This window comes from Medicago sativa, chromosome 7, assembly GCF_051527215.1.
Source record: "Medicago sativa cultivar Bolivia chromosome 7, Bolivia_mono, whole genome shotgun sequence".
NCBI lineage: Eukaryota > Viridiplantae > Streptophyta > Magnoliopsida > Fabales > Fabaceae > Medicago > Medicago sativa.
This window is the reverse complement of record NC_140755.1, coordinates 10272157-10288908: the sequence shown is the minus strand read 5'-3', so window position 1 is coordinate 10288908 and position 16752 is coordinate 10272157. Positions and strand designations below refer to the sequence as shown.

Here is a 16752-nt window from a genome sequence, read left to right as displayed (position 1 = left end):
CCAGTGGCAAGGTTAGAAGCCATTAGAATTCTTCTTGCATATGCTGCACATAAAAGCATTAAACTTTTTCAAATGGATGTTAAAAGTGCATTTTTAAATGGATTTTTAAATGAGGAAGTTTATGTAAGCCAACCTCCTGGCTTCATAAATGAAGAAAAACCAAATCATGTTTTCAAACTCACTAAAGCACTCTATGGTCTTAAACAAGCTCCTACAGCTTGGTATGATAGACTTAGCACATTTTTAATTGAAAATGGCTTTTCAAGAGGAAAAACTGATACCACACTTTTTAGCAAAACACATAACTCTGATTTACTTATTGTTCAAGTTTATGTGGATGATATTATTTTTGGTGCCACCAAAGAAAAAATATGTGAAGAGTTTTCCAATCTTATGCAAAGTGAATTTGAGATGAGCATGATGGGTGAACTTGGTTTCTTCCTTGGTTTACAAATCAAACAACATCCAAATGGAATTTTCATAAGTCAAGAAAAGTATGTCAAAGACATTCTTAAGAAATATAAAATGAATGAGGCAAAAATCATGGTCACCCCTATGCATCCATCTTCAAGTTTAGATAAGGATGAGAGTGGAAAATCTATTTCTGAAAAAGAATATAGAGGCATGATAGGATCATTACTATATTTGACTGCTAGCAGACCTGACATAGTGTTTGCAGTAGGTTTATGTGCTAGATTTCAAACATGTGCAAAAGAATCCCATTTAACTGCAGTTAAAAGGATTTTTAGATATCTAGTAGGTACTACTGATCTTGGCCTTTGGTATAGAAAAGGTTCCAGTTTTGATCTTGCAGCATATAGTGATGCTGATTATGCTGGAGACAAGGTTGAGAGAAAAAGTACAAGTGGAATCTGTCAATTCTTGGGACAAGCATTGATTGGATGGTCTTGCAGAAAGCAAAACACCATTGCACTCTCCACAACTGAAGTTGAGTAGGTCTCTGTAGCAAGTTGTTGCTCTCAAGTCTTGTGGATCAAAAATCAAATGGAAGATTACTCACTAAGGTACACAAATATTCCCATTTTTTGTGACGACACTAGTGCTATAAATCTTTCTAAAAATCCAATACAACATTCTAGGTCTAAGCACATTGAAATTAAGCATCATTTCATTAGAGACCATGTTCAGAAAAAGGATATTGTATTAAGCTTTGTTGATACTGAAAATCAACTAGCTGACATTTTCACAAAACCCCTTGTTGAGGATAGATTCAATTTTCTTAAAGAAAAATTGCAAATCATTAAAAATCCCAATAAAGATTGATCATTAATCACTAAGGGCCTAAAACTTACCCCCTTGATGTTATCTGATTCAATTCAGTAAGATCAATCTTAATCTGAACATTCATCAGAATGTTCAAGAGATCAGAACATTCATCAGATTGGTCCAGTTCAAACTGCAAGTCTAACGGGCAAAAGATATGGGTTTGTTATTGTTGATGATTTTTCCAGATTTACATGGGTTCTATTTTTAAAACACAAAGATGAATCTTTTGAAGCTTTTCAAAACTTTTGTAAAAGAGTTCAAAATGAAAAAGGTTCTAATATCATTACAGTAAGAAGTGATCATGGAGGAGAATTTGAAAATGCATCCTTCAAAACATTCTTTGATGAAAATGATATTAAACACAATTTCTCTTGTGCAAGAACTCCACAACAAAATGGAGTTGTTGAAAGAATTTTCTTATATATTATTACACCACTACGATATCATAAATGAATTTTCTTATATGATTGCATTAAGATAAGCTATGATACATGTCTTTAAACTTATTAAATATTATAGGATCCACCAAAAACTATATTATTTATCCATATAATATTTACACGAATCAACGATATAAATCAATATAAAGTCTTCATGTTTTAAACAATACTCCTATTTATCCTCGTGAGCATAGCTCAGTTGATATGGACAATGCATGAAATATGCAAGGTTCAGGGTTCAATCCCTGGACACCAAAAAAAAAAAAACAATACTCCTATTTAAGTATGAATTAATATTAAAAAAAGTATGAATTAATATTAAAAAAAAAACATATGACTAATATTATAAATCAATAAAAAAAATATGATTATACCTATCATAACTTTTATTTTCTTAAGTACAAGCTATAATCCAACCCGTGTAACGCACGAGTTCTATGAGTTCGGGTATGCTCCATTTACCCCATTTAGGAACTTGGATGAGTGACATGTGGAAAAAAAAGCTTCAATGGTTCATATTAAAAACAAACAAAACATCAACTTTTTTAATTAAAAAAAAGAATAGAGGAGAAACACGCGCTTCTCTTCTCTTCTTCTCCTACGTGAACCAGTATTCACTCTCCTTTCTTCATCTTCCTCAATCGTATCACTCACTGCCATGCCTCCCGCCGTTGTCGCCTCCGCCATGCCTACCGGTGCCGCCGTCTAGAAAACACAGTATCTTCTCTCTTCCTCTCACCGCTCCATCTCCTCTCTTCATCGCCGTCTCACTGCCGCTCTCACATACCAAACCACCGTTGCTTCTCTTCTCTTCCACACCAGACGATTCATTTACCCACTTTAACCCTTGCCAATTTCTAAATATTCATGACAACAACTACTAAAATATAATTGTGTTCTGCCACTTTTACCCTTGTCAGTCTCTTATTCCACGAATGTTCAAGGCATAAGATTTCACAGAGATAATTCTGTCATATAGTTTTGATAATACTGTTCAATTAATATTGTTACATAGGACTTGAAACTTCACAAGGATGATGGATTTCAGCTTTTACACTTTATTCTTTTCCTAAACCTTGATAGTGATAGATGAATGATAAACTTGACAAATTGTTCATTGTTTTGAAATGATCATGATAAAATTCTGCTCTTGAAACAATTGAAATGATGATGATAAAATTCAGCTCTTGATCAAATTTTAAAAGAATATGTTTGGTTGATCTTGTTTATTTATTTTGATAATATTTATAAAATTAAGTAATGTTAACCTATGAATGCTTTTCAAATTAATATTTGATAGGGAAACCAAATTGATCAGGGAAAGTAAATAAAATGAATGAAATTGTTGACTTAACCAATGCACGTAGTGTTCAATTCAATTATTGCCTCACATAGTTTGTTATGCCTTAGGTTATGATAATGTGGACACAATGCACCTACTTTTGGGGTTGCTCCAGGGGTCTAATGGTGTGGTAACTCAATTGATTCAAAATCAAGGTGCTGATGTAAACAGAATTAGAGAACAGGCAAGTTATAACTCATAACAGCCCCTAAACACTGTCATAACAGCAAGTTCCCAACTAGTCCCAGCCGAGCATACCAAAGCCTCGCTAACAGCCCCCTAAACACTCCAATTGGGCGTACCACATCAGAACAGCAGTGACACACACCAGCAGCCACACACCAAAAAGCAGATAGCAACCTGCGAATACAACCGGAACAACGCCCACTAGAAAAACCAGCAGCACAAGGGGGCACAAAACAGAACCAAAAGAGCTCCAAAACACAAAACAGAAGCTTAGAAAGAGCTTCCTCCACTAGAACAAGGAGCAACCATTGTACATCATTAATGACAGCACCAGAATCCACACAAGGATCCGCAAAAACAAAAACATGTCACATGATTCTCGATAAAACATTACAACTTACAAGTCTGTCAAAACAAAAATGTTGCATTCTCTCAAATTTGTGCAACAGACAAGATGCATGATACAAAATAAAAGTACTTGAACATAATTTGTGATAATTCAAAACACATGCATAATTTCACTGTCACTGTCATAATTCAAAAAACCAGTAGCAAATGGTTAAACCAGTACCTCACTGTCATTGTCATAACAGACAAATTTGTGATATTTTACATCAAAATTCTTAAACCTTAGAAGTCTCCTAACAAACACATCAAAGTACTTGACCATTACAAGTCTCCTAACAAACACATTAGAGTACTTGGACATTACAAGTCTAATAACAAACACATTAGAGTACTTGGACATTACAAGTCTCCTAACACACACATCAAAACTGTGAAATTACAATGAGTTAACTTGGCTTGATTGTGTTGCCTGGATTGTATCTTGATGTTGAGTTCCATTGCTTACTTGGCTTGATTGTGTCACTTGAATTGTGTTGCTTGATCGCTTGAATTGTGTCGCTTGAATTTGTTCATGGATATTGTTCACCCATTTATTGACAAAATCAGGAATTGATGATGAACCCATGTTTTCTAGAGAAAGTACATACATAGTCTTGGTGTCAAAGATTGTGATGAGCAATAAGAAAAGAATAAACATAAAAGAAATGTTGAAAACAACAAACGGTTTAAAGAAACGCATACGAGAAATTTCATCATATAAATTAGATAGCACAGGAATAAGAATAGTAGGAATAGCAGAAATAGCAATAGCAGTGATGCAAAAGTGCAGAAGCTTTTTTTATTTAGAAAGTCGGATAATATATTATTACTGCATCTATCTTCTAGTGTCTTCCAAATGTAGCAAATCAATGTTTAAAACAGATTGATAAAATTCAAATTCATCTACGTTTAGGCTTCCTAATCCTCTTTACCAAATTTGAGCTTAAAAATACAAATCAAATTTCAGCCTAAATGTCTCTAAACTGATAACAAATTTCATATGTAAGCCTAAATGTCAACTATCTTTTTCTGCATAATTATGCAGCAAGTAAGCACCTGAAATTTCATATGTAAGTCTTAATAACAAACTTCATTTAGTTCCTTACTCACACTTCTTCTACAGCCCATCCCATGTACTCCCAGGATCCTATTATCAATACTTTTGTTTGAAATAGATTCACATAGTCTTAACCGATTGTATTAATTTAGAACAAAGCAATTCACAAACCAAGTAATGCACAAATCAATAGCAGTGACAAAAGATTCACATACCACGGTTTGAAACTACGGCGATTTTCTGATTTGAAACGACGGCGACGAGACAACGGTTACCAGAAGAGGGATGATGCATGGAGTCAAGAGGAGGATCCTGTTGCTGAGAGATGAATGAACGGCGGCGATTGAGATGAACGGCGGCATAATCAGCGGTTGTTGGTGCTGGTGAGAGGGGAGACGAAGAGATTCTGAGGGAAGCTCAAAAGAGAGCGTAACGTTCACGTAGGAGAAGAAGAGAAGAGAAGCGCGAGTTTCTCCTCTATTCTTTTTTTTTAATTAAAAAAGCACATGTTTTGTTTATTTTTAATCTAAACCATTGAACCATTTTTTTCCACGTGTCACTCATCCAAGTCCCTAAATGGGGTAAATGGAGCTGAGGGTAAATGGAGCATACCTGGACTCGAGTTCTATACCTAGTGTTATATAACACAAGTCAGGGGCGGTTCTTCCAATGATACTATAGATGCATGATATGACTCCTCAATGACTTAGCAATCCCACTAAAAACAACGTTACTCCCTCCGTCCCGCCCTGCAATAGATGACTCATTTGAAAATGTGCAATTTTGATCTAACTTACTTTGACCCTATTTTTCTATTAATATACAAAGATAAATAATATCATATAAGATGTCGTTAGATTCGTCTCAATGAGTATTTTCAAAATATCAAATTTTCATAATTTTTTCTAATATATTATTCAAGATATTTAAACTCAAAATTATGCATTGGTATGCGTAATAGGGTCAACTGTGTATGTATTATGGGATGGAGTGAATATTATATAAGAATGTCCCATTAAAAGAATTACTTAGATAAGGATAACATGGTTTTTCCATTTAAAAAAATGTTATATAAAAAATTACTAAGATACCCAAAAACAATTCTATAAATAATTAATCATAAGTTAGACCACTAATTCTTGTGTTTGAAAAATTACGGAACATTTAATGCAGGTACAACTAAGTCAAGATCTTCTCCATTTTCCACTTTTTCCATTTCTTCCATTACCAAAATTTTGAAAATATAAATAGGATAATGGGATATTTATAGTGCGTCCAATTAATTTTTATACATATCATAACACCTCAAAACTATTGTAATGGAGAGAGAAAATGAAGACGATCCTAACTCGATACAACCATCCTCGATGCTATAAAGCATACAGTTAATCCTGCAACTTATGTTGTCTATAGTGAAAATCTTGATGCTAATTGTATAAGTCAAACAAGTTTTCCTAAGCAATAAATAGTCATTGTGGGAGAACCCCCTTATGCAGAGACATTAATTGGTGAGAGATTGAAAATAATAATAGCTGAACCATGTCCAAGAACCATCATGTATGTGCTGAGTTATTAGTTCATGTTTGCCTCTAATATTGCACTTATGAGATTCAACACTAGATTAGAAATGTGCTGTATGGTACCTTTAGCAGTTTAAACATGTCATTTTATTTGAACAGAAAAGATAAGAAAAGTAGCAGTTTATACTCCCTCCGTTTCAAAATGAGTGTCGTTTTAGCCAATTGCACACAGATTAAGGAAGGGAATAAAATAATCATTAGACATAACACTTTTACTAAACTGCCCTTACTTTATATGAAAATGACAAATTTAAAGTTGCATTGAAAATTGTGTGAGAGAGAAGTTGGAGAGGGTAAAGTTGGAAGAAAAAAATTAAAGTTGTATTGGAAATGTAAAGTGACATTCATTTTGAAACAATTTTTTTTGGCTAAAGTGATACTCATTTTGAAACGGAGGGAGTATTTTATTTGAGCTTTTTAAGTGTGAGTGAGCTCAAGAATCTCACACTAATAAATGGCCAAATGTCAGAACTTGAAACATCATAATATATATATAAGGGTACGGTGAATAAAAACACAATCATTATTGATAAATACAACAAATTAAAGCAAGAGACAAAAGAACTTAATAGAATTAGGAAAATTTCTACAAATATTATTGATGTAGTTTCACATTGAAAGGCTGGCTGCATCAAGGGATCCTGCTGTGCTGAATGAAGGTTACACCATTTTGTCTTTTTGGTTTACTTGAAAAGCAAGAGAAATAACGCTTAGACTCTTCTAGAAGGTGTTTCAACAAACGATCTGTTCAATGAGTTGTTTTAAAACAGTGTCATTACAATTTATCATCATGAGTATTTTTCGAAAATAAAAATCAATTTCTTTATTTGAAGTATTAAATTATACTACTTTTTAAAAAAAATAATAAACAAATAAATAAGGAATTTATAATTAGAAAGTGGGTGAAGTTTCATACCAATTGAACATGCACAAGAAGATTTATCATCCAAGTCCTCTTTTTCTTTTTCATCTGTAGAGCCTCTACATATTAACTTGTTGATGTTCATCTTCATTTTCATCTGTAGGAACAAGAGGGTTACTTCCAACAAAAATGAGAATGCTATTAACATCCTGTCATTCATCTTCATTTTCATTGGTAGAGCCTCTATCTTCAACTTCATTATCATCAGTAGAGCCTCCTTTTCTTCCGGGGGAATTTGTTGCTGGTCTCTATCTTCTGCTCTATATTCTTCAGGTAGTAACTCAAGAATATCAGACTCATCAATATCAAACTCATCTCCAATTGCTTGATGTATTAACTCAACAATATCAGACTTATCAATATCAAAACCAGCTTCAAATGCTTGCTGTATTAACTCTATAATACCAGACTCATCAACATCCAACTCAGCTCCAATTGCTTGATGCATTAACTCAACAATATCAGACTCATCAAAACCAAAATCAGCTTTGTTTACTTGCTGTAGTAACTCTTCAATATCAGACTCATCAACACCCAACTGAACTAAAAATGATTGATGTAGTGACTTAAATATATCATACTCATCTTCAACATTTTCATCAATTTCAGATTCAAGAGAAACTTGAGCACTGGATTGTAATTCAACAATTTCAACTCCACTACTGCTTCTACCATCCAACCGCAAACTATGTTCCGAGCCATATACAGGGATGACACCACAACCCTTTATCCCCTTACTTGACCATTCTTCCTCGCCAACATTAGCATATTCACCACCAGGAACCAAATGTTTGAATTCAAATTGAAGGTTGTAATGATCACTTTCATTCCCCATATTCACCAATTTGTAATTATCACCAGACCAGGAACATAATAATACATGATCTAAAATGAATGTCTTTGCCTTTCCAAAAGTATTTTCAATGACAAAAAGTTCTTTCAAGTCAAGGATTTCTTTTCCATGCTCATAGATAGTACAACCTACTCTTTGCTTACGAAAATTTAAACCCTCAGAGAGAACGATGCAAAAAACGAAACCACACAAGCCAGATTTTTGAATAGGGGGTATGACTATTGAAGCCTTTGTTGTCTGAAATTTAAACTCGCACGGAACTTGGCCACCTGGAAGGTAACAGATATTTGTTCTGTTGTTGAAGTGGAATTTGTGTAATATGTTTGTGTCTAGATAAGTGCAGTTAAAAGCTGTCAATTCTTTCAAGGATGTTGGAAGCTTTGGTAGGGACTTAAGTTTACTGCATTCATCTAAATTCAAAATTTCTAATAATGAATTGTTTTCGATGTTATCCGGGAGGGTTTCTAAGTTGCAGCACTTTTTCAAATCTAGATTATATAAAGATGGCGTGCCATCAAGGATGAACCACAAATTCGATGTATTGATTTCAGTGCATCCTGAAAGGTTCAAATATGTAAGAGACCTCAATCCTAGATCAGTTGATAACTTCTTCCCAACAATGTTAAGCTTCTCACAATCACCAAGAATGAGTTGAGTGAGCTTGCTGTTACGCCATATCGATGAAGGAACTTTACATATAGCAGTGCCCCTTAACGACAACGACGTCATTTCCTCCGATGTCACTGAAAACTCAACAAGCGAATAACAATTAGAGAGATTGAGTACTTCGAGAGATTTTGAATGAATGTCAGTTTTCAGGCTTTTAATCTTTCTGCAACCACTTAAAAGTAGTTTTCTAAGCTTGGGGCAAGTGAAAACGGATGGATCGAGTTGACGGAGACTCTCACAACTGTTAAGAGATATTATTTGAAGATTTGGTGCCTTTGATAAGTTTGGGATCTCAATCAGGTCGCTAGAGTAATCAAGATCAATCATCATTAAATTGTCCAACTTCTGTAGGAAGAAAAAAACACCAGATTGTTCAGAAATCATTAAAATTTACTAACACCATATTAATCATGCATGAGTCTTGGAAGACTCAAAAGATTATGAAAATAAAATTAAGCATATATAGTGTATACAAAGTATATGCATTTGGTGCAACTGTGTGAATGTGTACCTGAATTCCATCCCAGAGCTTTCTAAGCTTGCTACGGGTCATGCTAAGTACCACAAGCCTTTCAGGACAAAAGGTTGATGGTAAAGACTTAAGTGGAAATACTTCCCAATCAAGGTACCTCAATTTATCAGATAACCATTCAAGACCTTCAGGGAAGTGCAATTTGCTTCTATTTCTAACATTATAGTTGATACGAAGATATCTTAAGTTGATCATGCTTCTAAAAGAATCAGAACTCAAGTATAGATCCTTAATTTTAGAAATATGGATATCGAAACTTATAACTTCAACAACTTCAGTTCCCTAAAAAACAAAATTTAGAACAATAATTAGCAAAGGTAGTCGTACATATTTTTATTTTTCTATTTAATAATCAAGTATGTGCATGCATTTTCATATAGAAGTAATCGAGTCTTCCACTTACCTTGTTATATTTCAATACATCATACACTTCCTCAGGATCCCATAATCGACTTCTTTTTCCAGGGCGATTTTCTTGGTTAACAATCCCTCGTCCCATTTCTACTAACAAATCATGCATTAGAATTGAATCATGATGACGAGTTATGAGTGCTTTATTTTGGAGGACATCTAACCCACTTACTGCAAAAAAATTGCAACCTTCTAATATATCTGTTAGGTAATCTCTGTGATCATAATAAATATTAGATGCCCTAGAGCCGAAGAAGCATGCAATGTCTAGAAATATGTCCTGTTCAGTATGAACTAAGTCATCATAACTCAATTTTAACACATTCTGAATTTCCCTTTTTGGAATCTTTTTGAGCTTCTCCAATTCACTTTCCATCACTTCTTTGCTTTTTGTACGGAAATTTGCACCTAAGACTTTTAAAGCCAGAGGATTGCCTCCACAATACCCAATTGCCCTTTCTAAGAGCTCTTCATATCCATCTTTAGCATGTTTTGTTTGGAAGGCATGCCAACAGAATAGTTGAAGAGAGTCATCTTTGTCCAATCCTTCAACCTCATAAATTTCACATTCATCAAACTGACTAAATATTTGCTTGTCTCTAGTTGTGACAATGACTCTACTACCCGGTCCCAAGCACATATTGTTTAGATTTTCTGCTTGCTCTAAAGTTGCCACATCATCCAACACAATTAAACTTTTTTCACCTGCAAGTCTTCTTTCTAAAATTGGGGTTTCTAGATAAGGTGCATTAAGTGGAAGCTCAAACAATTTAGAAAGCAAAAGCTCGCGTACAGCTGAGAGTCCGCGCTTGTTAGGTACTTCCCTTACATTTTCCAGCAAACAACGACGTTCAAATTGAAAAGACAGTTTAGCATATGTATATTCAGCTAGAGTGGTCTTTCCTATGCCTCCCATACCCCATAATCCAAGGGTTCTACTTCTAACATCAGCTGATCCAATTTTCAGTAACAATTCAATCTCTGCATACTTTTTCTCAATTCCAACAATTTCCTTGTTAACTTCAATTGGGACTTTACGCTTCAATTTTTTTAAAACATCTTCAACAATGTCCTTGATGAAATTTGATTCAGTCCTAACATATATGGATGGAAAGGGAATGAAGGTCAACACTGTTGTTGCACAAATAATAAGAATTATATAAAATTTATGTTCAATCTCAATAGAGCAAGAAAGAAATAAAAAAGAATAAACAATCAATTTAAGGTGCGTTTGTTTTAGCTTTAAAAAATGATTTTTTTCTTTGTATTTTTAAAAATGATTCTCAGGATGACTTAATTAAAAACAGTAAAAGTTATTTCAAATTCATCGTTTTATAAATTAATAGAACGATTTTGACATTCAATAATTTAAAAAAATATTCATGTTAGAGATTTTAACTAAATAAAAATCACATTCTTTTTCTTTCAAAAATGTATCTCTAAAAAATGATTTTTATGAAAACCTAATTAAAATAGCTTATTTTTTAGAGATTTGTTTTTGAAATTTTAAGGTCCAAAAAAATTTATAATAAAATGATGAAATACGTAAAATTTTAAGAGAAGCTATTTACACAAATTTTTCATTTGAAGTTTTTATAAAAAAAAATCTTTGTTAAATAACTTTCAACAAAAAAACAATGCATTATAAAAATTATTTAAAAAAAAAGCTAAAACAAATGCGCTCATAGTTTTTTTTATATCGAAGAACATTTAGACATTAGTGAATAAAGCAGGTTTAACGGCTATATTTTAAAATATGTTTTTTCATCCTTTACCTATATCTCCGTATTATAAAAAAAAAAAAAAAAGTATATATTAAAATATAGTCACTAAACTATAACTCTCACTTTTAATTATTTAAATATAATAATTTGTCTCTAAAGTATATAAAATTTGTGAATGTAGTCTCTACTAAGATGTTTTTTCATCCTTACAAAATTACCAAATTTTGGTTTTTGTCCCTTTAATTATTTTTTTGGGTTAATAGGTCTTTACCCCCTGTAATATAGGCAACTTTTGGTTTTGCCCCTTGTAAAAAAAAATTTTAGATTCCGTCCTCGTAAAATGAAAATTCTTTAGGTTTGCCCCCTGAGCCCTGTGACTCGGCAGAATCTATGATGTGGCACTGACGTGGCTTTTTCTTTTTCATTTTTTTTTGCATGCCACGTGTGAAATACATTTTACACGTCATTTATATTTTAAAAAAAATTAAAATAAAAAAACGAAAATTTTTAAAAAAATCTGAAAATTAATTTTCAAAATTTTTAAAAATCCATAAAATTTGAAAAAATTCAAAAAAAAAAAATTTAATTTAAAAAATCGAAAACAAATTTTTTTTTTGAAAAATTAAAAAACATTCAGATTTTTTTCGAAATAATTTTTTTATTTTTTATACAAAAAATAAAAATTCTGGAAAATATTTAAATGTTTTTAAATCTTGATATAAATTCTTTCAAAAAAAAATCTGGATATAAATGTTTTTAAATTCCAACAATATAATCTAAAAAAAAAATTCTATTTTATTTAAAATCTCAACTTCAGATTTTTTTTCGAAAATTTTAAATTTAGATAAAATTCAGATTTTTTTTTATAAAATCTTGAAATATTGTTCCAGAATTTATTATATAAAATATTCCTAATTTCGAAAAAAATATTAATTTTTTTCATTTTTAATTTAGGAAAAGATTTCATCAAAATTCAGGAATAAAACTGTCGAAAAAAATCTGAATTCTTTTCTAAATTTAAATTTTGTGAAAAAAAAACTGAAATGAAGATTTTGATTTGAATTAAAAAATTATATTCAGAATTTAGAAAAATAAAAAAAATCTTCAAAATTTCTCAAAATCTGAATTCTGGAACAATATTTCAAGATTTTATAAAATCGAAAAAAGTCAGTTTTTTTTAAATTAAAAAAATTTGGATTTTTATTTTGAAAATTAAGATCCAATTTTTTTAAAAAAATATTCCTAATTTCGGAAAACAAATATGAATATTTTTTTTGTTCAGTTCCAGAATTTTTTATAAAATTCTTCCTAATTTCGGATTCTTTAATTATGAAACAATTTAGAAAAAAATGTAATTTAATTTCGAAAAAGATTTTATAAAAATTCTGGAATAAAATAAACGAAAAAAATCTGAAATTTAAAATAAAATCGAATTTTTCTATTTTTTTTTAGAACTTAATTTAAAAAATCTGAATGTTTTTTCTGATTTTTTTAAAAAAAAATTCTGGAACTTTTGTCAAAAAAATAAATTCTGGAACTTAATTTGAAATAATAAAATCTGAATTTTTTTCTGATTTTTTAATTTATTTTTTTAAAAATATGACATTTTTTAAATTTTTTTAAAAATTAAATTTTGAATTTTTTCTGATTTTTAAAAATTTTTATGTTTTTTTTAAAAGAATTAATTATAAATGACGTGTAAAATGTATTTCACACGTGGCATGCAAAAAAAATGAAAAACTAAAAGAAAAAGCCACGTTAGTGCCACATCATAGATTCTGCTGAGTCACATGGCATAGGGGGCAAACCTGAATAATCTTCAAGGACGGAATCTAAAAAAATTATTTACAGGGGGCAAAACCAAAAGTCGCCTATATTACAGAGGGTAAAGGTCTATTAACCCTTTTTTTTTCATGTTTTCGTCCGTAAAAAAAAATTGTTTTCATTTTAGTCCCCGGTGGCTAATTTATATGACTCTTTCTAGTTTCACCCCATATAATCATAGTTACACCCAAATTTATTAAATTTTTTACAATAATACCAAAATTGCCCTCTTCATCTAAATTTCTAAAAACCCTTCTTTTATTATCTGAACCCTCACCCCTTTTTCACCCACAAACCACCATGGATATGCAATCAATACCTACTAAAATCGTCAATTGAATCAACATCTCTTCCATTGATACGTACTCGATTAATACAAGTAAGTGATTTATTCGAGTTTCTATTTATCGTTTGCTCTATGATTTATTCGATGTTGTTAATTTTACCATGGATGTTTATAGTTGTTGTTAATTTCACGTTTGTCTATCGACATCGATTTGTTTGATTTAAGTTTACGTAGAAGGGTAACGTAATTTAAGTTTACATATAGGTCTCACGTGAATTTAGTTTACGTACATATTCTAAAAAGGAATAACATACACCTAAACTCAATGAGTTTTTCTAGTAACACCCTTTTATTATCCGGTTGCACCCCAAATTGGCAAAAATACCCCTACTATGAAATTAAATTTTCAAACCAAACCATTTAACCCAAATAATACCCCTACTATGAAATTAAGTTTTCAAACCAAATCATTTAACCCAAATTTATTTTCATGTTCTTCTTCTCCCATTGTTTTCGTTTTCAGTGAAATTGAATTGAATTTTCACACAAATAAACAATCATTAACCCATCAAATAGACATAGCAGAAGAGGAAAAATTTGATGCTTCGTTTGAATTATGACTTCCAATTTCCATCACCATCCCTAATTATCAGCACAATCTTCATTTCAAAACTTTTTTTTCAAAACCCACAATTGATTGATAATGGAGAAAAAAGAATGAAAAATATTCATATTAACAAATGAAATTATGAAAAGATACAAAATCGCTATTATAGGTTTAATTTCCATTCAATTTAATGTGCTTCCAGCCTATCAAATTACATAAAGGAAAAAATAACATGATATACTCTAAGTAGACTTAGTTCACGTAGCCTTTCACTTAGTATACGTGAATCGAATTTACGTAATAGGTTTGCAAAAAGTTAATTTAATTCACGTGCGTGTACGTAACTGTCGTAGATGGTTAGCAAATTTTGAGTTTTTTCTGTTATATTAAGTTTACATATACAATACAGTTTTAATCGATGAACTTGAGCTTTTATCTTTAACTCTTCATCAAACTTGATTCATATATCGATGATTGTTTGTTAAGGAGAGAAATGAAGATTTTAAGTGAGAGATAAAAAGATGTTTTTAAAAAGGTTAAATAAAAAGGACAATTTTGGTATTATAGATAAATTTTAAATGAATTTGGGTGTAACTAGATAGTTTTGGGGTGTTACTAGAAAAAGTCAAACTCAATTTACTTGGTGTATGTAAACTCAGTTTACATAAACTACGTAAACTCAGTTTACATAAACTAAAACTCAGTCTTAACTTACTTATGTAAATTCAGTTTACATAGTGTATGTAAACTCAGTTTACTTAACTCATGTAAACTGAATTTACATATACTACGTAAACTGAGTTTACATACACTACGTAAAGTGAATTTACGTATACATAATTAATGTACAGTGAACATGAATAAAGGGTATATTAGTGACTTTGGGGTGTAACTTGGATTATTTGGGGTGTGGGTAGTATCTGTCAATTTATATTCATTTTAAGGTTAATGTTATAACTCTTTTATGTTCAAGATATGTCTATATTATGTCTATATATCATGTTAAACCTATATAAATCCATATAATGTAAAAAAAAAAAAATCAAAATTTTGTACATTAGGGGTTAAAAGCAAAACAAAATATTTTGTATGAATGAAAATATGTGATTTTTTTTATAGGATCGAAAACCAAAATTCACTAATTTTATAGAGATGAAAAATATATTTTACTCTATATTTTATATATTTGAGATGTTATTTGGAGATAAATGTGATAGTTTAGGAAGAAGATAATTGATGCTCTATTTTTTCATGGCAATGAATTTCTAAAGCAAATCACCAAAGGATGTTTTATACTACCCATGTGCATAGTGTTAAAGTTTGGATTTTGGAAGTAAAAATAACCCAATGATGGATATTACAAATTCTTTCGATTGTGAGATGAGTATGACTGTATGAGTATACAGCAAAGATATCACCAATGTTTGAAATTGTTTTCTTCAATTAGAATGCAAAATAAATTGTACCTCTTAAAACATTTTTTTTTTATTAATAGCAAATATAATATACAAAATTATAGAAACAAAGTGCCTCTCAAAACATTAAGGGTGTGTTTGATCTGCTAAAAAATAAGGGATTGGACAGGACAACTTTAATTGTACTGTGTTTGATTTCAAAACTATTTCTGAGACTGAACAAACAGGGTGTCAAGGGACTAGACAAAAACCTAAATTCTTGTCCCCCACCGAACCACGGGACAACTTTTTGTCCTCCGCACAAGTTGTCTAAAATACCAAAATAACCTTTTGTCCACCAAACATTATACAAATACAAAATTTATTCAACATCTTAAAATTTGTCATGTGTTGTTATGTCTTATACTATCTTATACTGTTTTATTCGGTACTTATATTTTGCAAATCAAAGGGACCCTAACTTTCATAAGAGTTCACAAATACTACAGTGGATTCATATAAAAGTAATCAAGATATTTGTGCACGCATTTAGAAAGTACATAAACATAAATTTTTATTGAATCCCATTAATTATATAGAAATAATCAAAGTATGTGCATGCATTTATTTACCTGTAATTTTGAGAGTCCCACCCGGATAACTGGGCTGCTTCAGTGAGAGCATTTTTCCATTTCCGCAACTTGTCTTCGCTCTGCCTCAAATCTTGCTCATGTTTTTCAAAAGCTTGTCCATAACTCCCAACCTGATTCCTCACATGTGATGGATCTATTTCGTAGAAAACAGGTATCACAATTTGTCCTTGATCTTTCTTACATTCAAGAATTTTGACGAGTTCATTCAAGCACCATTTTGATGAAGCATAGTTTTCTGAGAAGATGACTACAGATACATATGCCTCCTCAATGGATTTCATAAGTGTTGAAGAGATCTCATCTCCTTTTTCAAGCTCATTTTCGTCAATAAAAGTTAAAACATTTTTTCTCAGAGCATCATAAAGATAGCCTGTGAATTTTTTGCGAGTATCCTCACCACGAAAGCTAATAAAAACATCATATTTTTTCAAAGGAGATGAAGAGGAAGTGCCTATGGTTTCTTGCATAGCGCTTTACAAAATGAAGGCAAGAAAATTCAAAAGGTTACGGTCAAAGAACAAAAAACAGTGGATGAAATTAAAGAAGTAGATGGCAAGAAAATTATTTGGCCAAACAGTGGAATTCAAATTATGGATGT

At 31.2% G+C, this 16752-nt stretch overlaps 1 protein-coding gene across 2 annotated transcripts; it reads right to left on the bottom strand.

Annotated features, from left to right (window-relative positions):
- Window positions 1-6744: 6744 nt before the first annotated feature.
- On the bottom strand, window positions 6745-16752 carry LOC146904124 (putative disease resistance protein At4g11170). 2 transcript variants are annotated; one of them, XM_085727617.1, is made up of 5 exons: window positions 16134-16752; window positions 9659-10797; window positions 9235-9537; window positions 7196-9068; window positions 6745-7023 (listed from the first exon to the last, which is right to left on the bottom strand). In XM_085727617.1, exons 1-5 carry the CDS (start codon window positions 16183-16185, stop codon window positions 6911-6913), a joined length of 3480 nt encoding a protein of 1159 aa, XP_085583743.1. In that variant the 5' UTR covers window positions 16186-16752; the 3' UTR covers window positions 6745-6910. The 2 variants fall into 2 exon arrangements, with proteins under 2 accessions (XP_085583743.1, XP_085583742.1); XM_085727616.1 differs by having other exon boundaries at window positions 9659-10760.

Coding starts and splice junctions, on each gene's coding strand:
- LOC146904124 (XM_085727616.1), bottom strand. CDS start 16,621: ATGCAAGAAACCATAGGCACTTCCTCTTCATCTCCTTTGAAAAAATAT. Junction 9,538..9,658: donor ATGTATTGAAATATAACAAG/GTAAGTGGAAGA, acceptor TTTGTTTTTTAG/GGAACTGAAGTTGTTGAAGT. Junction 9,069..9,234: donor AGCTCTGGGATGGAATTCAG/GTACACATTCAC, acceptor TTCTTCCTACAG/AAGTTGGACAATTTAATGAT.